Source organism: Sinocyclocheilus rhinocerous, unplaced genomic scaffold, assembly GCF_001515625.1.
Source record: "Sinocyclocheilus rhinocerous isolate Xijiao unplaced genomic scaffold, SAMN03320098_v1.1 scaffold3000, whole genome shotgun sequence".
Taxonomy (NCBI): domain Eukaryota; kingdom Metazoa; phylum Chordata; class Actinopteri; order Cypriniformes; family Cyprinidae; genus Sinocyclocheilus; species Sinocyclocheilus rhinocerous.
This window is the reverse complement of record NW_015639757.1, coordinates 218,521-245,044: the sequence shown is the minus strand read 5'-3', so window position 1 is coordinate 245,044 and position 26,524 is coordinate 218,521. Positions and strand designations below refer to the sequence as shown.

At 36.6% G+C, this 26,524-nt stretch overlaps 1 protein-coding gene across 1 annotated transcript in view; it reads right to left on the bottom strand.

Moving 5' to 3' along the window:
• LOC107751569 (collectin-12-like) overlaps positions 1-11,842 on the bottom strand; it is an 18,120-nt gene extending 6,278 nt beyond the window's left edge. The window contains exons 1-5 of the mRNA XM_016567311.1: positions 11,761-11,842; positions 6,181-6,303; positions 3,353-3,439; positions 1,619-2,662; positions 376-867 (exon numbers count right to left, since the gene is read on the bottom strand). Of these exons, the coding sequence (XP_016422797.1) occupies positions 376-867; positions 1,619-2,662; positions 3,353-3,439; positions 6,181-6,303; positions 11,761-11,842 (1,828 nt within the window). The remainder of the gene's footprint in view (positions 1-375; positions 868-1,618; positions 2,663-3,352; positions 3,440-6,180; positions 6,304-11,760) is intronic.
• Between the last annotated feature and the right edge of the window lie 14,682 nt (positions 11,843-26,524).

Here is a 26,524-nt window from a genome sequence, read left to right as displayed (position 1 = left end):
TCAGTATGTTTGAAATATCACAGTTCTGTTCATAACGTATATTAAAAGAAAAAAATAAAATGACAGGAGCGTTTCAAAGTGGATTATTGGAACACTAGTGTGCAAACTTTTTTCCTACCACATGACAATCTAATAACATGGTTGTCAGCATTAAAAGGTAGGCTACATGAAAACCACGACGCTCCGACTTTTAAAAAAATCCGCTCCTCGCTCCATTCAAAATCATACCACTCCACTCCACGCTCCGCTCACATACTCTGATATCCATATTACATCAAAACAAAATGATTTATTCTGCATAAACTCTAATATCTAATAAATGGCCTGTATTAAGTGTATGTAAACAGTGACAGTGAGTACAAGAAAAGCTAGTACCTGGTGTACTTGTAGGGGGTGGCGCTACCTGGCGGTTGACAAAGCCTTGTGGATCTACCGGGGGCACAACTACTGGTGCAGGAAGTCCTGGTAATCCAGGAGGTCCAGGTGGGCCAATGGGGCCAACGGGCCCACGAGGTCCTTCCAGTCCTGCAGGCCCAGCTGGCCCTCTGAGTCCTTGCGGCCCTTGCGGCCCTTGAGGACCTGGCTGACCATCTCTTCCGGGCAAACCAGGTATACCAGGGTCACCTTTATCTCCCGACGGCCCCGCCCTGCCCCCTGATCCTCGAGAACCCTTTGGCCCAGGGCTTCCTCTTGATCCAGGTGGCCCTTTCATCCCTGGTACACCAGGAGGCCCCATTGGTCCCCTTTCTCCTTTAGGCCCAGCAACACCAGGTGCTCCTTTTTCACCATTTTCTCCTTTCTGGCCAGCTTTGCCAGGCAGCCCCTGGGACCCTTTGTCTCCCCGAGGACCTCTGGGACCAGGAGGACCTGAAATTATGAAACAAAGAAATTAATTTTCATTCTAATTGTCTAAAAGCGCATATTTCCATACGTACAATGTGTTTACTTTTATAAATTTAGACTTTTCAAGGAGATCACTCATTGATTCAGTCTGACAGCACTCACACAGCCATGTTTTGGTTGCAAATTATACTGTAGCTCCAAATATCAGAATTTTAAAATAAAATATATTTTTTAAATAATTAAAAAAAACATTAAATAATCTTTTAAAACACTTTATTAATTTGTATTCATTTTTAAATACTTTATTAATTTATTATTATTATTATTATTCAGTTCTTCAATTCAGTTACTAAATATTAATTGAATTAAAGCTGAAATATAAACACTAAATGAAAAACTTAAATTAAACAAAAAAGACAAATATTTCCTGTGCAACTAACTGAAACAAGTTATTAAGTTATTATATAAACTTATTAAGCTATTGTATGTTATTATTATATAAATAAGTTATATAGATTAAGTTGAAAACTAAAATTACTAGCTGGAAATAAATAAAAACTAAAACCTAAATAAAAACTGAAAACTGAAAATATACAGATAAAAGCTAAAAACTAAAATAGTATATAAATAATACTAAAAAACACTACTTACTATAAATATGAATTCAAATATAAAATAGGAATGATTAAGTTGTGTATAACAAAACAGAATCTTTCTAATTAAGTGTTTGTAATCAATCGATTTTATTCAATAGAGGCCTAGCCTGACATCTTACCCTGAAGGATAGTGAAATTTGTGATGAGCTGCGAGTGTTTGCTGTCGACCAGTTTCATTTCCTCCATGACTATGGAGAGGCTGCTGACCTCTTTGTCGAGCCTGGCGGCGAGTTCTTCCTGCTGGGTTTTGAGCTCTGTGTTGTCGGCTCTAGTTTCTGCCACACTGCTGTTCAGCCCCAGCAGCAGGTCAGAGTGCCGGGCCACCGTCTCGGAGCAGCTGCGAAGACCATTCAGGTCCACACTGATCACTCCAAGCAGTTGCGTGGCGAAGCTTACATTCCCTGTTATGCGGTCCATTTCCATCTCGTTATGGTCAAGACGTACCTCTAGTGCATCAAACTTCAGGGAGGTGGCATTGTTGTGGTCTCGCTGCTGGTCCATGAGCTCACGGAGGCTCTGGTCGTGGCTGTCGGCGATGGCCGAGGCATTCTGCACCTGCTCTGAGACCGAGTTCAACTGAGAGGTCACATCCTCCAGAGCATCACTGTTAGAGCGAGTCAGCACAGAATTGTTAGCAGCTAAGGCCTGAAGGTTCTGGACCTTCTCCCTCAGCCAGTCGGCATCTGCTTTGGTCTGCCTAGCCACCTGCTGAAGGCTCTGATAGTCATTCTTAAGCTTCTGGACAGCCTGGCTAGTGTCCTCCACCGACCTCTGGAGGGAGCTGATGAGGTTCCTTTGCTGGGTCTGGGTGAAGTTCAGAGTGCTGATGCTGTGGGTGTTTCGGCCCTGTTCGCTCGTCTGCACCTGAAGATCCATCTGGAGCCGCACTGTGTCCATCTTTAGTCCGTCAATCAGGCCGCTGTATGAGTTTAAGGTATGGTTTACTTTGCTAATGACATTGGCATTGCTCTCCAACAGATCTCGCAGTGAGTGATGTCCACTCTGCATGTCCTCGCCAGCTAGCCGTAGCTCATTGAGAACAGCTCTGTTGTTAGAAGCCTTCACAGCAACGTCACTGAGCTGCTTCTGCAAGGTCTGAATTTCTAACTTGAATGAGAGGAGTTCACTGGTGGCATTCTCTGACTTCTCTCCCGTTTGGTCATCTTCACATCAAATTTAGAAGTTTATTATGTGAAAAAAAAGGATTTAGAGCAGCTGAGTTAATGATGTATAAGAGTGTTCATTATAAATATTTAATGATTCATTTAATTTAATGGCTCATATTTACTGACTTGTAATCAAGTTTTATTTTCCTTACACCTTGAATTAAAACAATTAAAATAATTTCCCTAATACAATATATTAATATATTTTTAATGTATATTTTGTACAAATATCATGAATTATTAGTTCATCAAAATCATCAAGTTTTTGGAAAGTCATGTGAAATGTTACTATATTTATTAAAAAGTGTCATAAAAAGGTCCAAAAATATGGCTTTTCCAGATAAAAGTTTTTCAAATATAAACAGTGAAGTTTTTAAATAAATAAGATTATACTAAACTACTTAAGGTTTTATTTTCAACATTTTCATTCTGTTATTGAAGATAATAAACATAGTTAATAAAGTAATGAACTTTTTTCTTCATTATGATATTAGGGCAGTTGTATCATCATCATCCTTTTTGACGTAATGCCTCCAAAAATATCTAAATTAATTTTAATTCAGAAATTAAAAACATGCTCATCAGAAAAAAATGCTTATTCAAACTATATATATATATATATATATATATATATATATATATAGTGTTATGTCATTGAACCAGTTAACATCTCAGGTCTGGACTTACCAAGTTTCTTGAGGTCCGTCTCTACAGCCATGATTTTCCCTCCATAATTCTCCATACCCTCTGTTACATTATCCATCCTTTGGACCACTGTGGGCACACATTATAAACACCAGTCAGACTTTGTCTGTACTATGAACTAGTATGTACTGTAGTATACTAAATAAAAACCTTAGGTATTTCTATTTTTACAAAGTCATGAGTTAAAAGGCAGCTTTAGACGTATCTCTGAGACACAATGAAATGATTTCCTTCTAAATGCTTATTGTTTTGAACTGTGTGGACATGATTTAACATTTTTCACTTGTCCAGTGCACATGCATAAAAATACAACATACATTCCACACACACAGCCATGCAGGAAATGCATGACACTTCATTTCCACAGGAATTTGGAATGGATCCTGAGGAGTCGCTATCAGATCATCTCCTGAGCCTTTCTGGTGATTCCCAGCAGTCTTGCTGGCACCACTATAGCTATTCAAGGACAGATTTTGGTCTCATCCCTGATTTGTACAATAATGAAACCCTAGTTTAACATGCCTAAGGGCTAAAATGTTAATATAACCTGCCATAACCATGACCATTTATTTCCTTATACAATGTTGGTTTACATTAGACTTAATTCTCCGGTTAATGTGCACCACTAGAGGGCACTTCCACTTTACATTCTGCTTGATTCTTTTGGTAAGTGGTATATGATTAAAATACCAACTGTCACATTTGTCTTTTTTTTTTTTTGGAACTGTAAGGTGATCTTACAGGCTATCCTGACAAAGTCCACCCCCTCCCCCCGTTCCCGGTGTTTATCCCATTGAATATCTCACTGGCAATAAAACATGAATGAAAAAATAAAGTCCTCATCTTTGCTCTCCAGTGTATTTGCTCTCACTGTTTTTTTAACTCATGTTTCATTCAGACATGCAGCACTCTGCTATTTGCTGCCAGCAAACTCAAACACATCAAAGATCTTGGGTATTAGCATTCCTGACTGCGCTTGTGTAACCAAACACGAAACAAATATATGCTGTAGGGGAAAAACAAAACACGGAGGTCCATTTCAAAGGCTTGTTGGTCATTTTCACACTGGGAGTCTGTCAGCGGGAGGTCAACACTGCCAGTCTCCTGCCCTCCCTCTCTCCCACTCTCCTTTTTTTCTTATTTTCCTGTAGAAGCCATGTTATTTTTGAATGGAGTTTAGTGGAATGGTTCTCTTATCTAAATATGCTCCAAAGACTATTGAGACACTCACTGGACTAAATCTGAACATACAATTCAAAACTCTTGTCTATTTGATGTTGTTGAGGAGACAGTTTAGAAGTGATACAGAATAAGCATAAAGTAACCAGATTCTTTCTGGCACTACCAACAAAGGAAACATGAACTGTATTCAGAATGCCACAAAGTCCCTGTCAATCAGCCTGTGGGTTTTGAGACAGCAAATTGCTGCTAAGGCATAAAATCTCCTCTGGAGCAGGTTTGTAGTGAGACTTGCTGCTTTACATGGTCTTGTCATCTGGTTGGCATTAAGGCTTTAGAGAACCAGAGGAGACATATGGACTCAACAGAGACGTGATCTGGACAATCGGATCAGATTTATTTAAAGCGAAATGTGACCCTGGACCACAAAACCAGTCATAAGGGTCAATTTTTCAAAATTGAGATTTATACATCACCTGAAAGCTGAATAAATAAGCTTTCCATTGATGTATATATTTGGCTGAGATACAACTATTTGAAAATCTGGAATCTGAGGGTGCAGAAGCTGAACAGAAATGAAGTTCTTAGCAATGCATATTACTAATCAAAAATTAAGTTTTAATATATTTACAGTAGGAAATTTACAAAATATCTTCATGGAACATGATCTTTACTTAATATCCTAATGATTTTTGGCATAAAAGAAAAATCTATAATTTTGACCCATACAATGTATCGTTGGCTATTGCTACAAATATACCCCAGCGACTTAAGACTGGTTTTGTGCTCCAGGGTCACAAATGAGCAAGGAAACATTTTTAAGTGCAAATTTGGGGTGCTTTGTAGAAGTTCATTTGTTGTTCATTTGTTCATCTATCTATCTATCTATCTTATCTATCCATCCATCCATCTATCTATCTGATTTTTGTTAGTGCTCTGTTGTACAATATAATATTGTTATCCATTTTCTTCTCAATAAATATTTGATTGCAAAAAATTATACATTTGATCAGTTAATGCACTTGAGAATCAAACCCATTAGCACTGCTAGCTACAGAAATGCTATATCACATAAATGAATAAAGTTACTTAAAAAGTAAACTACATTTGAAAGCTATTAAAATACCTCTAATTTACCAAGTCCTTCTGGAAGACAACAGCGTGTATTATCTTATCCTGGTTTTTGGCACCAAACAAAATAAACTGCGATGCTCTGTTTCACAGCGCTCATAGCTTTCCCAGATAATACAGAAAACAGATTTCACTGTGATAGTCCGGTTGACAATATTTGGAAAATCTTGTTTCTAAGGTGCAATATGGATATCTTATGTCAGGACAAATAATAAAGTGAGCCAAAGTTCAAAACTGAACAGCAGAAATTATGGTGAATGTTCATTTGTGGCACATTCTTGATACGTTTTAGCTGGATAAGATATAAACCCAGTGAACCTAGATTTTTTTGGTATAAACAACAGACAGCAGGAATTGTCTGTAGATTTGCAGTCTTCATTGAGAAAGCATAGCAGGCTGAAAATGCAAACATGTTAAATTATGCACGTCACAACTCACTGCAAAAAATGAATGGGTGTGAGAGTGTGATCTTCAAAGACAATAGCAGGAGGACTTCCTACCTTTGTATCCAAGCACAGCCACAGCTATGGTGAGCAGTGCACAAAGTACATACAGAAGAGCAATCGCCACCCTCAGGGCCCAGTCATTTTTACATTTAGTGCATTCACTTCCTTCCAGGATACCTGCAACAGAAAAGAACATTGCATCAAAATATGAAAATGCTTTTCAGGATGATGTAAATACATATACCTCATTCTTAAATTACTTCAATGCTGACAGGAAAAATTAGGAAACTGCCAATGGTTCCTTAAAGGGATAGTTCACACACCCTTATGTCATTCTAAACCTGTATGACTTTCTTCTGTGGGACACACAAAAAAATATATATATATATTTTGAAGAATGTCTCGTTCCCAGTGTTTGTTTGTTTTTTTTGGTCCAAACAATAAATATAAAAATTCATCAAAATATCTACTTTTTTGTTCCACAGAAGTGAGTAAACAATGACAGAATTTTTGACTGATTTTTTTTTTTTTGCATTAGCATATTTACTTTTATTTGATATGGTCTTAATAATTATGTTTATTTTAATAATTATGACATGCTGATAATAGACTGAACTGTCTAAACTAAACTGTCCCATTAACTAAAACATCTGAAACACCGGGACATTCCTTCAAGACAAAACAGAATTCTAAGAAACTATTTCAGCGATTTCACGCAAAGCAGCTTTAGAGATCACAGTGTTTCACCACATGATGGTGGAAGCGAATAAATGCCCCTCTGTTTGTTTTCATGAGCCAAGCTGAAACTACACCATCCGGGCTTGCTGTGAGCGAGAGACCAGGTGTCATGCTTGTCTTGAACAAGAATGAGTGATTTGTGTCAGTCTGGTTCAGATTACCATTTAGTGAGGGAATAAACGGTCAACCATAAATAGTGTCACACTAGTACAAACAGCAAGTCTGAATGGTACACAACAGACTATGACGTCAAATTCGCCACATGCTGCACGTTTTTGCTGCAGCTAAGAGTAAAGTGGACCCCTGTTGTGTTTAGATTAAGGCTGAGCAAATAAACATGTCCACTATCTCCAGAAAAACTCCAGACATTCCTCAACAAGCCTCACATCCTTGTTTGACTTATCAGCATATAGCTGGAGTGGCAGCCATGGCATCCAGGTCAGGCTAAAATGAAAGCCCCATGAGAGAGCTGGGGCGTGGGCAGGTCGCTGGGGAGCTTGTCCGTAGACCTAAACATCTGTGTAAACATCAGAAAAGGGCCCTCCAAGCTATGGCCCCGGATGTAGGGGGGGGGGTTTACACTGAGGGTTTGGTGAGGTGGTCTGTGTGGGGGAGATCAGGAGAGGCCTCAGCCCCCACCAACCCACCCTAAAACTAAACCGCACCATGTAAACAAGCAACATCACAACCTCTGGCTATGGGTCACTGGGGTGTGCAGAGGAGAGAGAGAGAAAAGAAAACAATAAATGCATCACTTCTACATTGCTGTAGAGTGTTTATTGCTGTGTTTCTTTCACCTAATGAAAACTATCAACTAGAGATGGACAAATTGCTCCTGACCTGCAGCACTGAAGCTAGATCAACCACACAGGTTTCTCTTCATATACCCTTTCACACATGCTTTGAAAATCAGGAGGGAAAAGCATGATTTCACTGAAGAAATACAGATGTGCTCTGGATTTCCAAGATGGGACACTTACATTTGTGCTCATTAAACAACAGATATGGAAACATGCAAACGCTTTCTACTTTCTAGGGTTGGGAACAAGAACCAGTTTTTATTCAGTTTTTTTTTTAAATTCCAAAACTGAATATTATTTGTTTCCGTTAATGGTTCCTGCACATTTTCCCACTTGACTGATGGAGTTACCATTAGTTAATAAATGATGCAACACCATTTCTACATCTACACTACAAAACAGAAAGTGCAACAAATGTATTCTAACTTCAGAATAAATGTCTCTGCATTGTTAATTGTTTAATAAGCAGCATACAGCACAACAAGTGTAATCCCATTCCTGAATAAATTACTCTAATGAACTGGTTCTTTTAAGGGAATCAAAAGCGTAGAGTGCAACCAGTGTAGTCCAATTCTGAAGTAACTAAAATGCCTGTGTAAACACATTTTTGTATTTAGAGTTTTTAAATACAAATGTTACCAGTTTTGTATTTACTTATGAAATTATATCATCATATGGCAATGGAATTGCATTCCATAAAAGTACAAAAACAATTGTTAATGGAACCTAATAGGAACTAGAATGGTTCTTTAGATTAATTTGAATCAAAACCTGACATGTTCATTCTTTAAGATTCACCCCCGGTTTCACAGACATGGCTTAAGGCTAGTCCCAGATTAAAATGCAAGTTTGAGCTGTCTCAACTGAAAATATCTTTAAAAATGTCAGTTCCATTGTTCTGTCTCATGATGCACACATGTAACGTTTTCTTCTAAGGCATTTTTTATAAAAGCATCTTAAATATCTTTAAAGGAAAAATAAAACAAAGGACGCAAGAGAAAATTTGATACATCATCCCTTCATGCCAAGGACTGAAGAACAAACATCTAAAATGTCAGCTCAGTTTACAATTTGGATGCAAGGAATGCTTTTCCTCAAAGAATTCTTTATATTACTGACTTCAACCTCGTTTATAAAACACCACCATGATATAGGAAGTGCGTTCTGTAGTATATTTTAGCAAGATGTTAAAGGGTTAGTTCACCCAAAAATGAAAATTCTGTCATTAATTACTCACCCTCATGTCGTTTTAAAAACCCGTAAGACCTTCGTTCATCTTCGGAACACAAATTAAGATATTTTTGATGCTAAGCCCCGTCTGTGAAACCGGGCCTTTATGTTTTTTTGTTCAAACCTACTATACACTTGCCAATTGATTAATGCAGTCTACGTGGACCATACATGACAACATTATCTATAAACATTCTGACACACGTCCAAACACCCACACATTTAATGTTTGCAGCTCAAACACAAACACGCAAAAACCTAAAGGGAAAAGCAAACTGAGGCCCTGGAATGGATGACCATATCTTGCCCTTTACTACAGGGCTTTAGGGAGGGTCTGGAAAATGGCAAGAGTGCCATTTTCAACAGGCCAGCAGTGACTGGTTCAGGTCCAGGAAATTCCCAATGAGGAAATAACTAGTCAAACAGTCTAAATAAATTTACAGTAACACACAACAGCCCATACCTACTGTTTGATAATAATATCCACTGGATGATTGCTGTTCTAGTCAACACTTCTCAGTATGCATGCTACAGATCTCATGATAGATCATATTAAAAGTTGGAGGAGGACAGAATAGAGAAGGAGAAGTGCTGCTTTAACTCTGTGTGAGATGAGGTTGTTAAACTGTGGCAGGAGATTGAGAGAGAGGGAAACGCTGAGGCCCGCATCCACGCCTGTGCAACAGCTGTGTTTCATTTGGACTCAGGAAGTCGTTCAAAGAAAATTCCTGTACTTCTCTTTTTTCCCTGTACCTGCTATAAGACCCACTCACACTTGCCCAATGCAACAGAACACTTGTGATGGAAATTTCCATGGCAACAAAAATAAATTTTTCCACACTACACACAGAAAGCGGTCCATGTTTGAGTTGATTTTTGGTTTGGTACATGTATAAGGGTGATTCTTCAATTAGGACCTTTTTTGTCCCCCTGAACGATTCAAAATATGCTCTTTTGCAAAAACAATTATCTTAGTTTTAGGGTCAATTAGCTTTCAGATTTCCTATCGTCTCTGTAATTACATTTTCCAAATTTTTTTAATAGTACTGAATTGCTAAATATGCCATAATTGAACTGTTTTGGACCACTACCCAGACTTATCTTCCAAAAAAAATCAGTTAATTTCTACTTGTATCTTTCAGACTTGATTAATTGCCCATAGAAGATCTCACAGAAACCATAGAGGCCTCAAGCAGCCATTACAAATTTGTTTGCACATTTACAGTGGGTGACTGGTTCATAATTATGTTTAATTAAGTCTTCCTTAATGTTCAAATGTTTAAGCTATTGTAAGATACAGTTTGAAAGCTAAAGAAGAGTTACTGATAAATTAAGCAAATCTGAGCACTGTGAACCCCTCTGAGTGAACTCTCAGAGCTCAGGCATTTGATAAAAACAATTATTTTGCAATTTGATAATAATGATAGCCTAATCTGCATGATCTGAATGCAACAAATGTGCAAAAGCTGTCATAATAAAGTATTTCTTTTCATAATTTCATTTAAGCATTACCTCAAATGATTTCATGTTGGCCATCATTTTGTGACTATTCAAATTTGGAAAACCAGAAGTGTAAAATGATTAAACATGATGGATTGGCAGCCCTGAAAGCAAACAGTTGAACAAACATGATCAACTAGTAACAACAGACCCAGTCAGTCTCTTAAGATGAAGAGCAAACAAACTCTTGCAGCATAGCATTCTGGTTTATTTCAACATAAGAGTTTCGTCATGTTAAAAATATGCTGCATATCTATCTCTACATGACCACTGCCAACATCTGGAATCATCACTCACAGTAAGACTCAAATAAAACGCAATTGCATGCAATTCTTTTCAGTTGTGTAGCATCAGAAATAGTGAATTTTGTGAATCTGGTGCGCATCTCTGGATCCAATCATTATGCCTCCAGTGTCCCTCGTTAAAAGCCCCCTCTCTGGAATGTTAACAAGAAAGCGCTCTAAAAAAGGGGGTATAACTACAGAGACAAATTACTACACCATTATGTTTGTAATGATTAAACATGATGGATTGGCAGCCCTGAAAGCAAACAGTTGAACAAACATGATCAACTAGTAACAACAGACCCAGTCAGTCTCTTAAGATGAAGAGCAAACAAACTCTTGCAGCATAGCATTCTGGTTTATTTCAACATAAGAGTTTCGTCATGTTAAAAATATGCTGCATATCTATCTCTACATGACCACTGCCAACATCTGGAATCATCACTCACAGTAAGACTCAAATAAAACGCAATTGCATGCAATTCTTTTCAGTTGTGTAGCATCAGAAATAGTGAATTTTGTGAATCTGGTGCGCATCTCTGGATCCAATCATTATGCCTCCAGTGTCCCTCGTTAAAAGCCCCCTCTCTGGAATGTTAACAAGAAAGCGCTCTAAAAAAGGGGGTATAACTACAGAGACAAATTACTACACCATTATGTTTGTAAACCTCTGAACTGTACTGCTCCACACCACTAGCATGCAACAGTAATATCTTTTTCCCCTTTTTTTGACAGCAAACAGGTTTATAACACTTTAAATAGGCACAACCATCTGGAGTTTATTACACAAAGGAAAAATAAAACAAAGGACGCAAGAGAAAATTTGATACATCATCCCTTCATGCGAAGGACTGAAGAACAAACATCTAAAATGTCAGCTCAGTTTACAATTTGGATGCAAGGAATGCTTTTCCTCAAAGAACTCTTTATATTACTGACTTCAACCTCGTTTATAAAACACCACCATGATATAGGAAGTGCAGGGTTTGAAACGACATGAGGGTGAGTAATTCATGACAGAATTTTCATTTTTGGGTGAACTATCCCTTTAAGTTATGAACGGCTTGAACATGCCACCAAACCTGGTGTATCTGTGTGGTAGAGGTCTGGACCAATTAAAACAGCACAGCCCGTTACGCTGATTGAGCGAGACTGAATCTTCATGGAAAACAAAATCCGTAAGATACACTGAGGAAAATCATGCCTTGAAACTCTTAAAAATAATATTTTATATATAAAAATATATAATTCCTTCGTATATTGTTCAACACTCATGGTTGGGCTACAACATGAAGCCTTTGTTTACATGTTTACTTGTTTCAGTTCAAATATAATCAGACACATGCAGTTTTGATACAAACAAATCAAAAGCAAGCAATTTAAAGTAGGTCTTTAACATTTCTGGATCCACCAGGTTTTTTTTATGACATCAGCAACAAAATAGAGGCAGAAATAGGAATAAATCCTCTCTGGAGTTCAGAGAGAGGCAATAAAGTCTTTCCTAAGACATTGGCACAGTCAATGGGACACGTGTGGGCTGTTTTCAGCTCCACTTATTTCCTTATGTGATTAAGGCCATGTGCAGTTTTCGAAATCCAGAGAGACTCTGAAAGAATGAGATGACAGAGCTAGCGATTGTGAAAATAACTGGACAAACCTACAATGGTCTTTCAAGACAAATGAAACATATTTTGTACTTGGCTGCTTAGAATGAAAACTGAGAAAATACAAGAAACACTGTGGGCATGCATATATGTGACCCTGGACCACAAAACCAGTCATAAGGGTCAATTTTTCAAAATTGAGATTTGTACATGCTGAATAAATAAGCTTTCCATTGATGTATGGTTTGTTAGGATAGGACAATATTTGGCCGAGATACATCTATTTGAAAATCTGGAATCTGAAAAATCTAAATATTGAGAAAATCGCCTTTAAAGTTGTACAAATGAAGTTCTTAGCAATGCATGTTACTAATCAAAAATTAAGTTTTAATATATTTACAGTAGAAAATTTACAAAATATCTTCATGGAACATGATATTTACTTAATATCCTAATGATTTTTGGCATAAAAGAAAAATCTATAATTTTGACCCATACAATGTATTTTTGGCTATTGCTACAAATATACCCCAGCGACTTAAGACTGGTTTTGCTCTCCAGGGCCACATATATGCATATGTTCAGCCCTGCAAATCATCTGTATCGTATTACTGTAGAAATAAAGCGCAAATTAAAGAGGAAATCATAAAAAGGATGTATGGAAAATATGTGGCGACAAAAACAGAGATAATTCACGGCCAGCCAGACAGGCAGATCCCACTCAGAATCTGAGACAGGAAATCAAAATCTGAAGCCAAGAGCCTCTGGCTAATGAGCTGAAAGAGAAATTCTGTTCTTGATATTAGTCTACTGCAGTAAATAAATGCAAATACCTTTAAATCCATTCTTCTCCTGCTACTTTTCCAAATGGTTTAACAGTATTAAGCCTATAGCTTAACCTGAACCTCATTCTATATATATAGTGTTTTCATTTACTTATGTAACATCTGTCTTGGTGACAGAATGCAGAATGTTGCAACTTTTTCTGGCAGCGACTTGAGTGAAGTCACACAAGCCCACCTTGTTCTTATTTTAGTACACAATATGCTATTTTTATTGTTGTTGTTTTTGATTGCACAATATAAATGCGAAGCAGCTCCTATAGTCTACTCTGAGTTGAAGAACAAATCTTCCTCTCCTTGAGAAGAACTAACATTATAAAAGTCCTGGTGTTTGCCCACTTGAGTGTTCTCATACTACTTGGCGGCTTAGTATCAGGTGGGATACATCCTTTCTAGTCACTTTACTCAAGCATAATGCAAAAAAATGTCTTACATTCATAATACATGGAGACTAATTAGATTTTTATGCTTTTAAAACCCAATCTTTTAAAATGCATAAGTGATCAGTGATGAGATTGTATCTGCATGTGTTTAGGCGGTGTAGTCAGTTTCTGGCATATCTTCAGGAGTTGCTATGGTATTGACGTGAGTGTCAACCAATGCCAAATGAGTTTCAAATAAACGGGCCATATGGAGAGAGCTGAAAGAAAGTGAATAGTTTCACACTTATGTACACTATGGCATCTGGTTTCCTTAAAGCATAAACACATGCCTCATTATTAAACATTAGAAACATTAGGCCACAAGGGCACATGCCATTTTAATCATACATGATGCAAATGAACGACTAAACTAATTTGAGCAGTGCACATTTAAATAATCACATTGGGTATTGACTATCTGCAGAGAAAAATCACAAACACTGTCAAAAAAAAAAAAATTGTTAACTAAAACTAATATATATATATATATTAATTGAAATAAAGCTGAAATATAAATATTAGATGAACATTTTAACGTGTACATTTGCGAATTAGGACAACTGTAAATTACAAATGTTGCTTTGGCAACTAACTGAAAAAAAGTTTAAGCTGAAGTACTAATATTACTAGAACTAAAATAAAAATAAACTAAAAATAAAGGCAAATAAACTTTTAAAAAACAAAAACTAATATTTTTTTTACAAAAGTACATAGCAAAATTACTAAAATTAAAATGAAAGCTGAAAATTTTAAAATTAAATTATTAATATTAATATTAAAATAACACATCATAAATAATAGGAACACAGTATGTTCTAGCAAACATGCTATTGTTCCATAATGCATCTGCATTCTTTAAGTATACATACAATTAAAAATAATATTTTTAATTTGCTTAGCAGATGTCTTCGTCTAAATCCCAATCCAGCAATTTAGAATGTAACTTTTTTTGTTTTTGTTTAAAACAGAATGTATTATGAAGTAAATATGTATGTACTTAATTATGCAACAAAGCAGAATTCAAACAGTTAAACCTTACAGCCTCAAGGTTAAAACATTTACTTTAAAGAGAATCCAGAGGGACTCTAGATAATGATATTGTTACGGGGCTGACAAGACGTGAGACGTGCGGATCCATATGCAAGCTTTATTCAGCAGAGAGGTCAGAAACACAGGCAGGGTCGAACAAATGGCAAACAGGTATATGGCGGGCAAGACACAAGAATAATCCTAGGGCTAGCGAAGGTCGACGAACGGCGAACAGAATCAAAAGGGGCAAGACTAAAGGGGTAAATCCAGGAAAACAGGCGAAGATCAGAAACCGAGAAAACAGGCAAGGCAATACTAACAGGACGAGCAGAGAGTTCATAGGCGGCCTCCTTGGCCGGAACAGGACAAGCAGAGAGTTCATAGACGACTTGACTCAGGGGAATCAACTGTGACTAGACTTGACTCATGATGATCAACTGTGACTTGACTAGACTCATGATGATCAACCGTGACTTGACTTGGTTCATGAGGATCAGTTGTGACCTGACTTGACTCCTGAAGAACAACTGGGACTTGACTTGGTTCATGAGGATCAGCTGTGACTAAACTTGATTCATCATGCTCAGTTGTAACTTGAATAGACTCATGATAATGAACTGTAACTTGACTTGACCCATGACGATCAACTGTGACTAGACCTGACTCATGAGTGCTGTGTGCAATCAGTGAAACAGCTGAGTGCAATCAGTGCTGTGTGCAATCAGTGCAATGAATGATGGGATATGTAGTCCGGGGTGATATGCAACAGGGTGTAGTGCGAGAGTCAATGAAAATGGAAAGGGTGACCTCTGATGGCTAGCAGACGGAAGTTCATGGACCGGATTCGTGACAGATATCATACTAATCATACATCTATCATTCTAATGACCTCATGATAGAAATCATACTACTATTTTTATGGTTCTGGTTTTATAAGGAACTGATAGGAGAGTACACCGCTGGGGTTAATGAAAAGAACACCTCCCACAAATGCACTGTTGCCTGAACCGATTTTCAAGACGGCTCATTGATCTTGACAGCACTGTGATGTCATCTAGATGTATCCATGGAGATTGAAAACAGCTCCCTCATTCAGAACACTGTAATGTTCTGGAATCTGGCCCTGAACTTTAATGACAGAGAAAGTGGGGGGAAAAGACCCTCTGAGCAAGTGCAGATTATTTTTGGGTCTGGATGAATGTAGTCATATAAATGTAGTACCTTAGAGACACTTGATCGAATGATAATTGAATAGTTATGTACACGTTTCTTCAATAAAACATAACAAGCGAGCGATAAGAGGGTGACCACAGAGCAAAGTCACATTATATGCTGATTTCCAATATGATTCTGATGTCAGCTAAAAGTTATGACTTTCACTGAAGAGGGATTTTAATTTTCCTGTTTTCTGTTTTCATAATTACGGGGTGACATTTGTTTAATGCCTTAAGTCTCAGAGGTATGATCTCATTTCGTCAGGGGGTTTGCCAAAGAACATGTTTGGCAACAAAAAGTCAAGAGAGACCACCTTAAATACAGTAAATTACAGCACTAAACAATGATCTTCCATGAAATTAATGGCACAGTTCAGAGCAAGTCAACAGTTCCTTCATCCAACTTCAAACAGAGCAAAACATAACAGGCATTATGCAATTTAGAATTTCCTTCTTCTTTCCTCTTCTTAAAGAGACAGTTCATCCAAGTATGTAAATTATGTCATTATTTACTCATAAAGTTCCAAATCCATATGCTATTATTTTTTCCATTCAACCCAAAAGTAGAATTTTCTGAAGAATTGTTCTGCATTTTTTGCCTTATAACAACCAAGGGCTGTCAAGCTCAAAAAAGGACAAAAACAACATTAAAGACCACACTGTAAAACCGAACAGTGAAATTAATTAAATGAAATTAGTTAATTTCACTCAAATGATAATGAAATTCATTGGACTTCATTGAAAAAAGTTCTGTGAACTCAAAATGTCTTTGTAGTAAGCTGAACTTAAAATTAAGCATGCTTTGCATCAGACTGCATAAGGAAAATAAATGTTGAAATTAAGTGTTATTTTGTGTTTTTGCACAAGATTAACATGGGGAAGACATACATTAGTATTTAATGTTGTGTTATGTTAGGATTTACAGAGGTTTCTGTTATGGTTACCATTGTGGTGAAGAGTAGAGCCTGTGGTTAGGTTGAGGATGGACTGCAAAACTTTAAGACTGTGTATACTGAATGTTGCTTGACTATTTACATTCAAGTGTATAGTGATAGTTTTTCTGATAGTTACATTACTATGTGCTAGTGTGCTATTGCCAGAGGCGGACAGTAACTAAGTACATTTACTTGAGTATTGTACTTAAGTACACTTTTTGAGTATCTGTACTTTATTTGAGTATTATTTTTTCTGGGAACTTATGACTTTAACTTCACTACATTTGAAAGACAAATATTGTACTTTTCACTCCACTACATTTCTATCAAGGTCCTCGAAGTAGAAAGTCGTTACTCTGTAGCAGCTTTGAAAGTCAGTGGGTGATTTTTTTCTTCTCTAAAAACTTGTCTTTTTTTTTCAGACAGTTTATCAGTAATCACTCTTGGGGCTACATGAAGTGATTTCCCAGCATTTTTTGAACACTGACCAGTTGCAAATGTGATATTTATTTATAACAATTCAATAATAAGAAGTTAATATTGTGGTATATATTAGACACAATATTGTCTGATTTTGCTAAATTGTGTATGTGAAAATATTACCTATAAAGCCACAGAAGAACTGTTGTGCGTCAATAGGTGTTGGACTTGAAGCAGCACTGCACAGACCATTCTGTGTATGACATCAAAGTACAGCGAGAGCGATTAGTCAGCATTTAAAGTTTTTGTTTTGATGTCAAATAAGCTTGCTGTTTTGCTTTTTTTGTTAAAGCAGTGTTGCTGTTGTAAAATTTTACAGCTGCAGTTGTGTTGCTGGGTTTTAAAGCAGGTTTGAATTTTTATTTTTTTTATTATTATCACTTTGTATTTACAGGATTTCACTGTCCACTCTGTTCAAATGTGGATGAATGGCTACACATAGATGTGTCCAGAGCTGTGTGAGATCACTACCATCCTGCTTTTGTGGGGGTGGGTAGGGGTGATAAATATTTATTTATTTATTTATGTTTTTTTTTTTCCCCCATAGGTTTTTAACATTCTAAAAGCTCTTTATTCCAAATATACTACAAGCTAGTCAGTGTATTCAGTAGGTGTAATGTATTGTAAGTTGCTTCAGAGGTATTGCAAGTATTACGTACAACAATAAAAAATATGTGCATTGACATAAAAAAGGAAATTTACTTTTGGTACTTAAGTACTTTTAAAAGCAAGTTCTTCTGTACTTTTACTTAAGTAAAAATCTGTCTTTACAACTTTTACTTGTAATGGAGTAATGTTTGACCAGCAGTATCTGTACTTTCACTCAAGTAATGGAGTTGAGTACTTTGTCCGCCTCTGGCTATTGCTAACTAGCACTGACATTTTAAACACTGACGATTTGAGTTCATGAGATGTTTATGTAAACAAGCTGTATATAATTAACATTGTGATGAGTGGGGTGGGATTGAGAGCCATGGAAGCAAGGCCGGTGTCGTGCGTGTTAATGAGAGACACCTGTGCATCACACTGGCCTGGCTTGGCTCCCATGGCTCTCAGACCTGCCCCACTCATCACAAACATTTTAAGCTCTACTAACTTAAAAAAAAATGAGTTAGTTTACTCAAATCTTTTGAGATAAGTTTCCTCAAATATTTTGATTATTCTCAACCTATCAGGTTTTACAGAGCATTAAAGACAATTAGATAGACTTGTGTGAGAAACAGTGTTATTTTATTATTAATTATATACTATTATAGTATTTATTCATATTTTGAATGAGCTTTGTTATATTTTCAGTTTTCATTTTAATTTTAAAGTGCCCCTATTATGCCATTTTATGCCGTTCCTAATATTGTTTTGAGGAGTCTCCTAAAGGTTTACATGCATGCAAGTTCAAAAATGCTTTCATTTTCTCAAAATATGCATTTAATATCACCTCATTTTCCAATGAATCTCAAATGATTTCTTTAAAGCAGTTCTAAGAGTTAGTCTCTCTAAAACCTTCCTTTCCTTGAACCAACTCTGCTCTGATTGGCAACGATACGCTCATTGCTATAGTTCCGTATTTTGAACGCTCAATAGAAAATATAAACATCAATTATTATTCATCCTTACAGGCTGAGATTCAGTGGAGCCAGCTGGTCCAAATAAACAGGGTACTAAGCCATCTTTCAAATATAAGCGTTTTGTGAATCCCGCATTAAACTCCCCGAGATTAGAGAAGCAGCCGTCAGTAAAATGACGTGTTTGTGGGCGGAGTCAAGTTGTTTGCGGCCGGCCAACATAGAACATAGGCGGGAATTATGCAAATGTGTTATCCGTGACGGAAGTGGGATTAGAATTACTAACGACTCGTTTAGGTTGTACAGTCAATTCTTTATTTTGGGAGACAATAACTTTATTTATCATGCACTTTTGGCTTTACAACTTTGCAGATCGTTTACATTCACACACAGCTACATTACACACTGCATGAATTTAATTTAATGTAAGTTTTAGTACTTTAGTAATTTCCTTATTTCTATTTAGTTTTAATTTATTTTTATAACAGTTTTAGTTTTAGTAATTTTATTAATTCAACAAACTTATTTTAAGTAATTTTCCATGGCAACATTTCTATTTTTATTTTTATTTTTTTTTTACATCTAATATTTATATTTTATTTAATTTTAGCTTAATTTCAAATAACGAAAACAATTTTACACTTAAGTTCATATTCACTAATAATCTTCACACAACAAGCTTGTGTCTGGGCTATGTTCAGAATTGAAAATGAAAAATTGTTTGTCACATTGTTTGTGTACAATAACCTTTTTTTAAAATTCTGGATGTGAGCGGAAAGGCACATTTATTTGTGAATAATGACATGACTTAAATAATGACATTACGGATTTTCTTTTCTTTTATGGACATTATGGATATTCTTTTGCCTTATTAAACTTTACATTAATATTTCATTAGAAATGAATAAAATACTTGCAACTATACGTTTGGCAAAGATGGTGATCAAGAGCCCAGAATGTCATTCTGTACCTTTAGACTGTTCCTCACACAAAACTATCATAAGCCTTCAAAAGACTTTTATATGGAACTGCAAGAACAACTTTAATGATACTTTTATTGTGTTTTTTGTTCTTTTTGGAGCTTGACAGCTGTGGTCACTAAGGACTGTGTAAAGAGTCTTTAAAAAAATTCCTTGGGTGAACTGTTCCTTTAACCTCTTTATTGTGTATCGAATGTTCTATGCAGTCATCTGCACTGACGGGAGGAGTGTGGGTTGGGGGGTTTGGAGCAGGAAAGGTTCATGCTAGTGGGTGGCCCACCGCAAGGCCTGGATCCTGACTCAGCAATCAGCAGCCGTCACAGTGGAAGGCTATTTGTTACCGCAGCAACTAAGCTTAGCCTGACATAAGCCAGAAGAGCGCGCACAAGTTTCATCGCTTACAGCAGCCAATAAAACCACTGAGGTCTTTAATAAACTTCCATGCCAGATATGCTTGACACGTAATAGAACAAAGTGCAACAAACACCAGGACAAACGGTGCAACTCCACCCATTGTGTAAGTGACTAAGAAACTAAATATAAACACTAATTACATTTGGAGACATAAAAAAACAAACTACAAAATGAAATGGATGTGTTTGTGCCACTCAATGGAGCCATGTCCAATTAAACTACAGATGTACCATGAAGAAAGATACCTTGTGCCATAGTTCAAACTCAAAGTAATTACTGTCCAAACGTCAGCCATCAGAGGAAGAATTCCTCCAGCTTTTTCATAATAATTTATTATTTATGTATTCGTATCTGAGTTAAATGATACATTAAATAAGTCAAAAGGTAACCCGAACAAGAATAATACCGTGCGTCAGATGTCTTGACAGCCAAAGTAATCAGTCTCAGAAACAAAGGCACTGTGCCTCTGTCTTGGCCAGTTCTGCAAAACGAATTGTCAGTAAGTAGTACTCCGAGTCGAGCAAAGAAAAACACACATCTTTCTTTCACTCTACCGTTTTTTCAGGCCAGGAAGCGCAGAGTTGATTTTGGCAGAGTTGGGAGCCAAAAGACTTTCATTAATATATCAGACACTGCGCTGCACTCGGGCCTTTCTTTTATTGGTAATGCCAAAAGAAAAGAGTTGGTCTCCATCAGTGACATGTATTGTTTTTGAATGAACGCCAGACCTTGTGTTGCAAGGAAAGGCACAGAGTCCATCCATCATTTAGGTGTGACACCGTATCATATGACACTGACAGTATGTTATAGCGGGTAAGAACATCTCTGAAGACCTTCTATAAGACAGGCCGGATGCTAACTTGACCCCTTCTCCTCACACGGTAAAGCCCAACAGATGGTTCGTTTTACAAGCTCAATTTATATCTATTTGTCAAGAGTGAAGAAGGAGAAATTTGGTAGCATTCCTTGTTTATGTGAGGAGACCTCCCCTCCTGATCTGTTCCCTGTCATACAAAAGCCTGACTACTGAGAAGCATGAATTTAGTCAAAGCCTTCAACAACAAGTCAATTCAGTATAAACAAGCAAGATTTACTCTCAGTCTTTCTTGTCACTATGTAAACTACATTGTTTTAGAAAGAACTGTTCAGCTCAGATTTGCATGGCTGCTTATCTCCCCTTTCCAAAGTGTCTCTCCACCACTAAGAGAGCTCAAGCAAAGGTGCTTTTACAGATTCAAATTCAGCTGGCCTGACCCAGAGTTGACCCAAACCCTCTCCAGAATCCTTACAGCCCATGGCATGAACCTCCTGCTGGGAAGCGGTCATTTGTGCATCGAGTGGAGAAAAAACCTCTGTTCTCAGTTGGAGAACTGTGTACCATTCTCTTAATCCAGGCTGGAGCAGTTTTGAGATGAGAATAAAACCCTCCACACCCCCCTGACAGCTCACCCCACAGACCCTGTGGGCTGAAGGACAGACAAATGTTCTTTCTCCATCTACCTCCATCTGCTGGTGTCTGCATGCATGCTGAAAACACACAAGCATGTCATGTTTCAAGGCAGCATTATAGAGCATCAATGCATTAAACAAGTACTCTGAAAACATTCTCCTCTAGTAATAATAAACCTGAGTCAAATGAAAAACACTTGCTCGGACTCAAACATATTCTAAATCAAATGCATCTTCACTACAATACATAAACAATAACAGCCACACACTGCAAAAACTCTTTTCTTAATCAGTAATTTGAGAAAAGGCAGATTTTCTAGAGAAACAAGCTAGGTCATGTTCTCAGAAAAAAAAGCTGTACATTTTCTAACTGAAATGTAATTTTTTTTAAACATAAACCTCACTACATTTAGTTAGATTTATGCCTAAACAAATACAAACAAACAAGCATTATACCCTGAAAGATAAACTGTTCTCAAGATGAATGTTCTCAATAAAAGAAAAAAAAAGTTAAAATAGAAAAAATAGAAAACTACACACACACATATGTATGTATGTATGTATATATATATATATATATATATATATATATATATATAGTCTGATACAAAAATACTGATTAAGAGAAGGTCTCATTTGCAGTATGAAAACAACATCCTACCATTATACCTCATCAGATTTTATTTTGATTAAGCAATAAAGAACATATTTACAATGTTGCTTTCTCTTCGAAAATAGTTTATTTCTGTATTTCCTTACATCTCCTTCACTCCTCATCCAGGATTTTTTTCCCAATGGCATTGAAAACCACTGAAAAAACATATTTCCATGTCAATGGCTTATAAAACGTAAAAAGGATCTCTTCTGTTCCACTGGGATAAAGAGTAACGTTTGCCAAATATCTGGCAGCACTTTGATATTTTGAGTGAAGGGGAAAATAATCAACTTTAATAGTGAAAATGTGTTAAAATCAAACTGTATGACAGATCCAAACAGACAGCTTTGATTGTCTGATGTTGCCACAGTGTGAAGGAGCTAGAATAGTTTCCAAGACTTTGTGTCCACGACTGCACTGGCTCAGCGAAAAGGGGTGAGCTGGGATCAGTGTTGGGCAAGTTACTTTGAAAATGTAATCAAATTACTGATTACTCCTTTTAAAAGTAATCACGTTACTGTTCTGATTACATTCTTTCAAAAGTAATTACTATTTTGAAAATTATAACGCGTTAAATTACTCAGTTACTAAAAAAGTTATCAAATTACAGTAACGCGTTACTAAGTAATGCGTTACTGCCCAACACTGGCAGGGATGCAATGTATCCAGTGAGAGGCAATGTATCACACACTCCTACATGGACCCCGCAACCCACCAGCCCTACACTCTTACGCTGACGCAGGTCTTCCGCTTCTGGATTCCTTCACCACACTTCCTCACTCGTTCCCTACACCCACCTTACAGCCATCAAGCCAAGAAATGAGCCTGCATTAAATGAAATAGATCAGCGACTCTACAAGTTACAACAGAAACACCAGCATTTCAATTCTGTAGATGCAGGCTGTATAATTTCTGTGTACTATCAGACTGAAATTCTGCTCACACAAACAGATTGCAATTTTGATAAATTTGGATTTGTGAATGATAGTGAAACAATGCAACTGACATTGGTAGAACATACTTTTTTAATGGTCTCAAAGCAAGTTTCAAACTAAATATAGAATCTACTAGACAGTATGCGATTTCAGATGCAGCAATAGTTTTCAGTTTGGTGTGGCTAATATGTGTTCTAGACCAAATAAACATTCTACATTTTAGATTATATACTACAGCCACTACATTTCTTCCATTCATTATCACCTTGTGAACAGTTTTAATCCAGTTAGGCTTAAAATAGGCATTCTAACCCTAACTTTAACCCTAAGCCCAAAGTATAGAGTAAACCTCTTAAAGGGGTCATATGATGCGATTTCAATTTTTCCTTTCTCTTTGGAGTGTTACAAGCTCTTGGTGCATAAAGAAAATCTGTAAAGTTGCAAAGACTAAAGTCTCAAATTTAAAGAGATATTTTACATCAACTTCGTGCTGTGGATCGCCGGATCGGCTTTCACCGTGGCCGAAGTGGAGTCCAGCCCGAGGTCGTCACATGTGGTTGCCGCTCCTTCGTTGAATCCGCCGGCTGCGCCGTTCTCAACCCCGCCGCCTCTGCTCACTCTAGCCTGAAAAGTGAGGTGTGCTGTGATTTGCCAGCTATCCAGTGCGTTGTGATTGGCCAAATACCTCAAGCATGTGACGGAAATGTTACGCCCCTTACCATACTGTGATGCCTTTTTAAATATCACATATATATATATATATATATATATATATATAAATAAAATAAAAAAAATAAAAAATTATAATATATTAATATATAATTAATATATTAAAAGCATCAAATTAAACAATATGAACTATCAAATCCTCACAGAAATTACCCCATGAAATTTGTTTCATGGGACTGTAAACAAAAAAGGCAAACCATTCAAACATATTTCAAGTTCAGCATGATCAAATACAAAATTTTAAGATAAAAAGGCAGAGAAGGAACTGAGGCATCCAGATTTGTTCACTAAAACATACGTCTGATGGGCAAATGATAATAGCACACGTTTAGAGGGGAAAAGAGCTGCAGTACACACCAGGGCTTGACCTTGTGTAACTTATAATCAGCTTTCCTGACTATCATTTAGAATCCAATTCACCTTTCGAACACTGAAAACTCATCCAAGCTGATATATGGATCAGAATGCAGAAAACAATGAAGAACATCTATATTGATCATGAACTGACTGCAAATTCATCAGGCACTGCAATACAGAAAGGAAAAATTGAAATCACATCATATGACCCCTTTAATGAATAGGTAATAAACTATTGAATTACACAGTTAATGTGATTTATTGTTTGAGGCCTCTCTTGGAAATACACTGGTTAAATTAAACAAGTCACTGCTTAAAAGAAAGAAGGTATGAGATTTAGGGCAGATGTTCACACACACACACACACACACACACACACACACACACACACACTACCATTCAAACGTCTGGGGTTGGAAAGATTTTTCCATTTCTTTAAAAGAGGTCTCTTATGCTAACCAATGCTACATTCATTTATCAAATATAAAAACTGTAATATTGTGAAATATTATTATTATTATTATTTTGTAATTTATTCCTGTGACTGAATTTTGAATTTTCAGCAGTCATTACTCCAGTCTTCAGTGTCACATGATCCTTCAGAAATCATTCTAATATGCTGATTTGGTGCTCACGAAACATTTCTTTATTATTATAAATGTTGAAAAAAGTGCTGCTTAATATTTTTGTGGAAACCATGATACGTTTTTTTTCAGGATTCTTTGATGAATAGAAAGTTAATAATAAAAGCATTCATTTGAAATAGAAATATTTTCTAACATTATAAATGTCTTACTGGCAGTTTTGATCAGTTCAATACATCCTAGCTGAATAACAGTATTAATTTCTTAAAAAAAAAAAAAAACTCACCGACTCCAAACTTTTGAAGAGTACTGTGTGTGTGTGTGTGTGTGCGTCTGTGTGTGTATATATATATATATATATATATTATACATTATTAGGCACAGACAACAAGCTCTGAAATGTCGTAACACCAAATAAATATGATAATATTCATGTTTTCTTAGAAACAAGGTCAGTATGTTATGCTGAGATAAATAACATAAACAAATACATAGCATTAGCTCTGGAATTGATAAAAAAAACCATGTGGTCTGCATCTGACTGCTGAAATAACATTGGCCAGGATGGTCCATTCATGAGTTAACTAAATGGTACCATCTTCTACTTCCTCTTCCTGTCCTGGAGCGCTCTCTCATGTGGCTACCATGCTCATGGGAAAGGTGAGGGGTGACTCTAGGCGGTTTTATGTGTCATTGTCCAAGGCCAGAGAAAATAAAGAAAGAACACATGTTTCTGTAGTTGGAGCCCACTCCCCCTCACTCTGATACTAAACCAGAGTCAGAACCGCAGGTGGGTGGGGGAACAGTCTGTTAGAATCCCCACAGAGTGTGACCTCAGGTCCAACCATCCAACTGGACACACAACCCATAGAAACCTCAGAGTGGAAAACTAGGAAACAAACAACATGGGACAAAGAATTGTAGACTGATGCTGACAGCTATTTCAGTCTTTTCGCTGAATATAACAACACTCTGGGAAATGCAAAGGAACAAAGCTCCCACACACCCAAAAAAACTTTTTACAAAGCCACGGTCAGAAACATGCCATTGCAAGAGATATATTGCTTGAAAAAGAAATCAAAAAAAACTTTTAAGGTTAAAAATGTTATGCATGAAGGAGTATCAGAGAAGACTGTGGATAACCATTACTCAGAGGAACAATATTTCACTGTGTGTGGTCTAAACACCCATATTAGTTTTTTTTTTTCATCTGCCTTTTGCTCTGTTTACTAATCATTAATATGTTAATGCCTTACATTGATTTATTGGTAAATAAACATTTATCTAACCAAAAGATGAACCAAAAACAGTTATCTCACTTGTTTAAAGTATAAAATCCAGGCAACCCACAGGAAAACGGTTAGTCACTTTTTGACACAAACACAGTCAAGTCAAGTCAAGTCAAGTTTATTTGTACAGCGCTTTTCACAATACAAATCATTGCAAAGCAACTTTACAGCAAATTAAGTTTCTACAATATTTAGTGGAAGCTTATCAGTGGTGACTGTCAATTAATGTACATATGGCAGAAATGTACGGAAAAATCAATTTAAGACGTAATAAAACAATTCATTTTTTTTATAATACTAAGTAATACTCTTACTCTCGATACTCAGTCACCAGTGTCACGTGATCCTTTAGAAATCATTCTAATA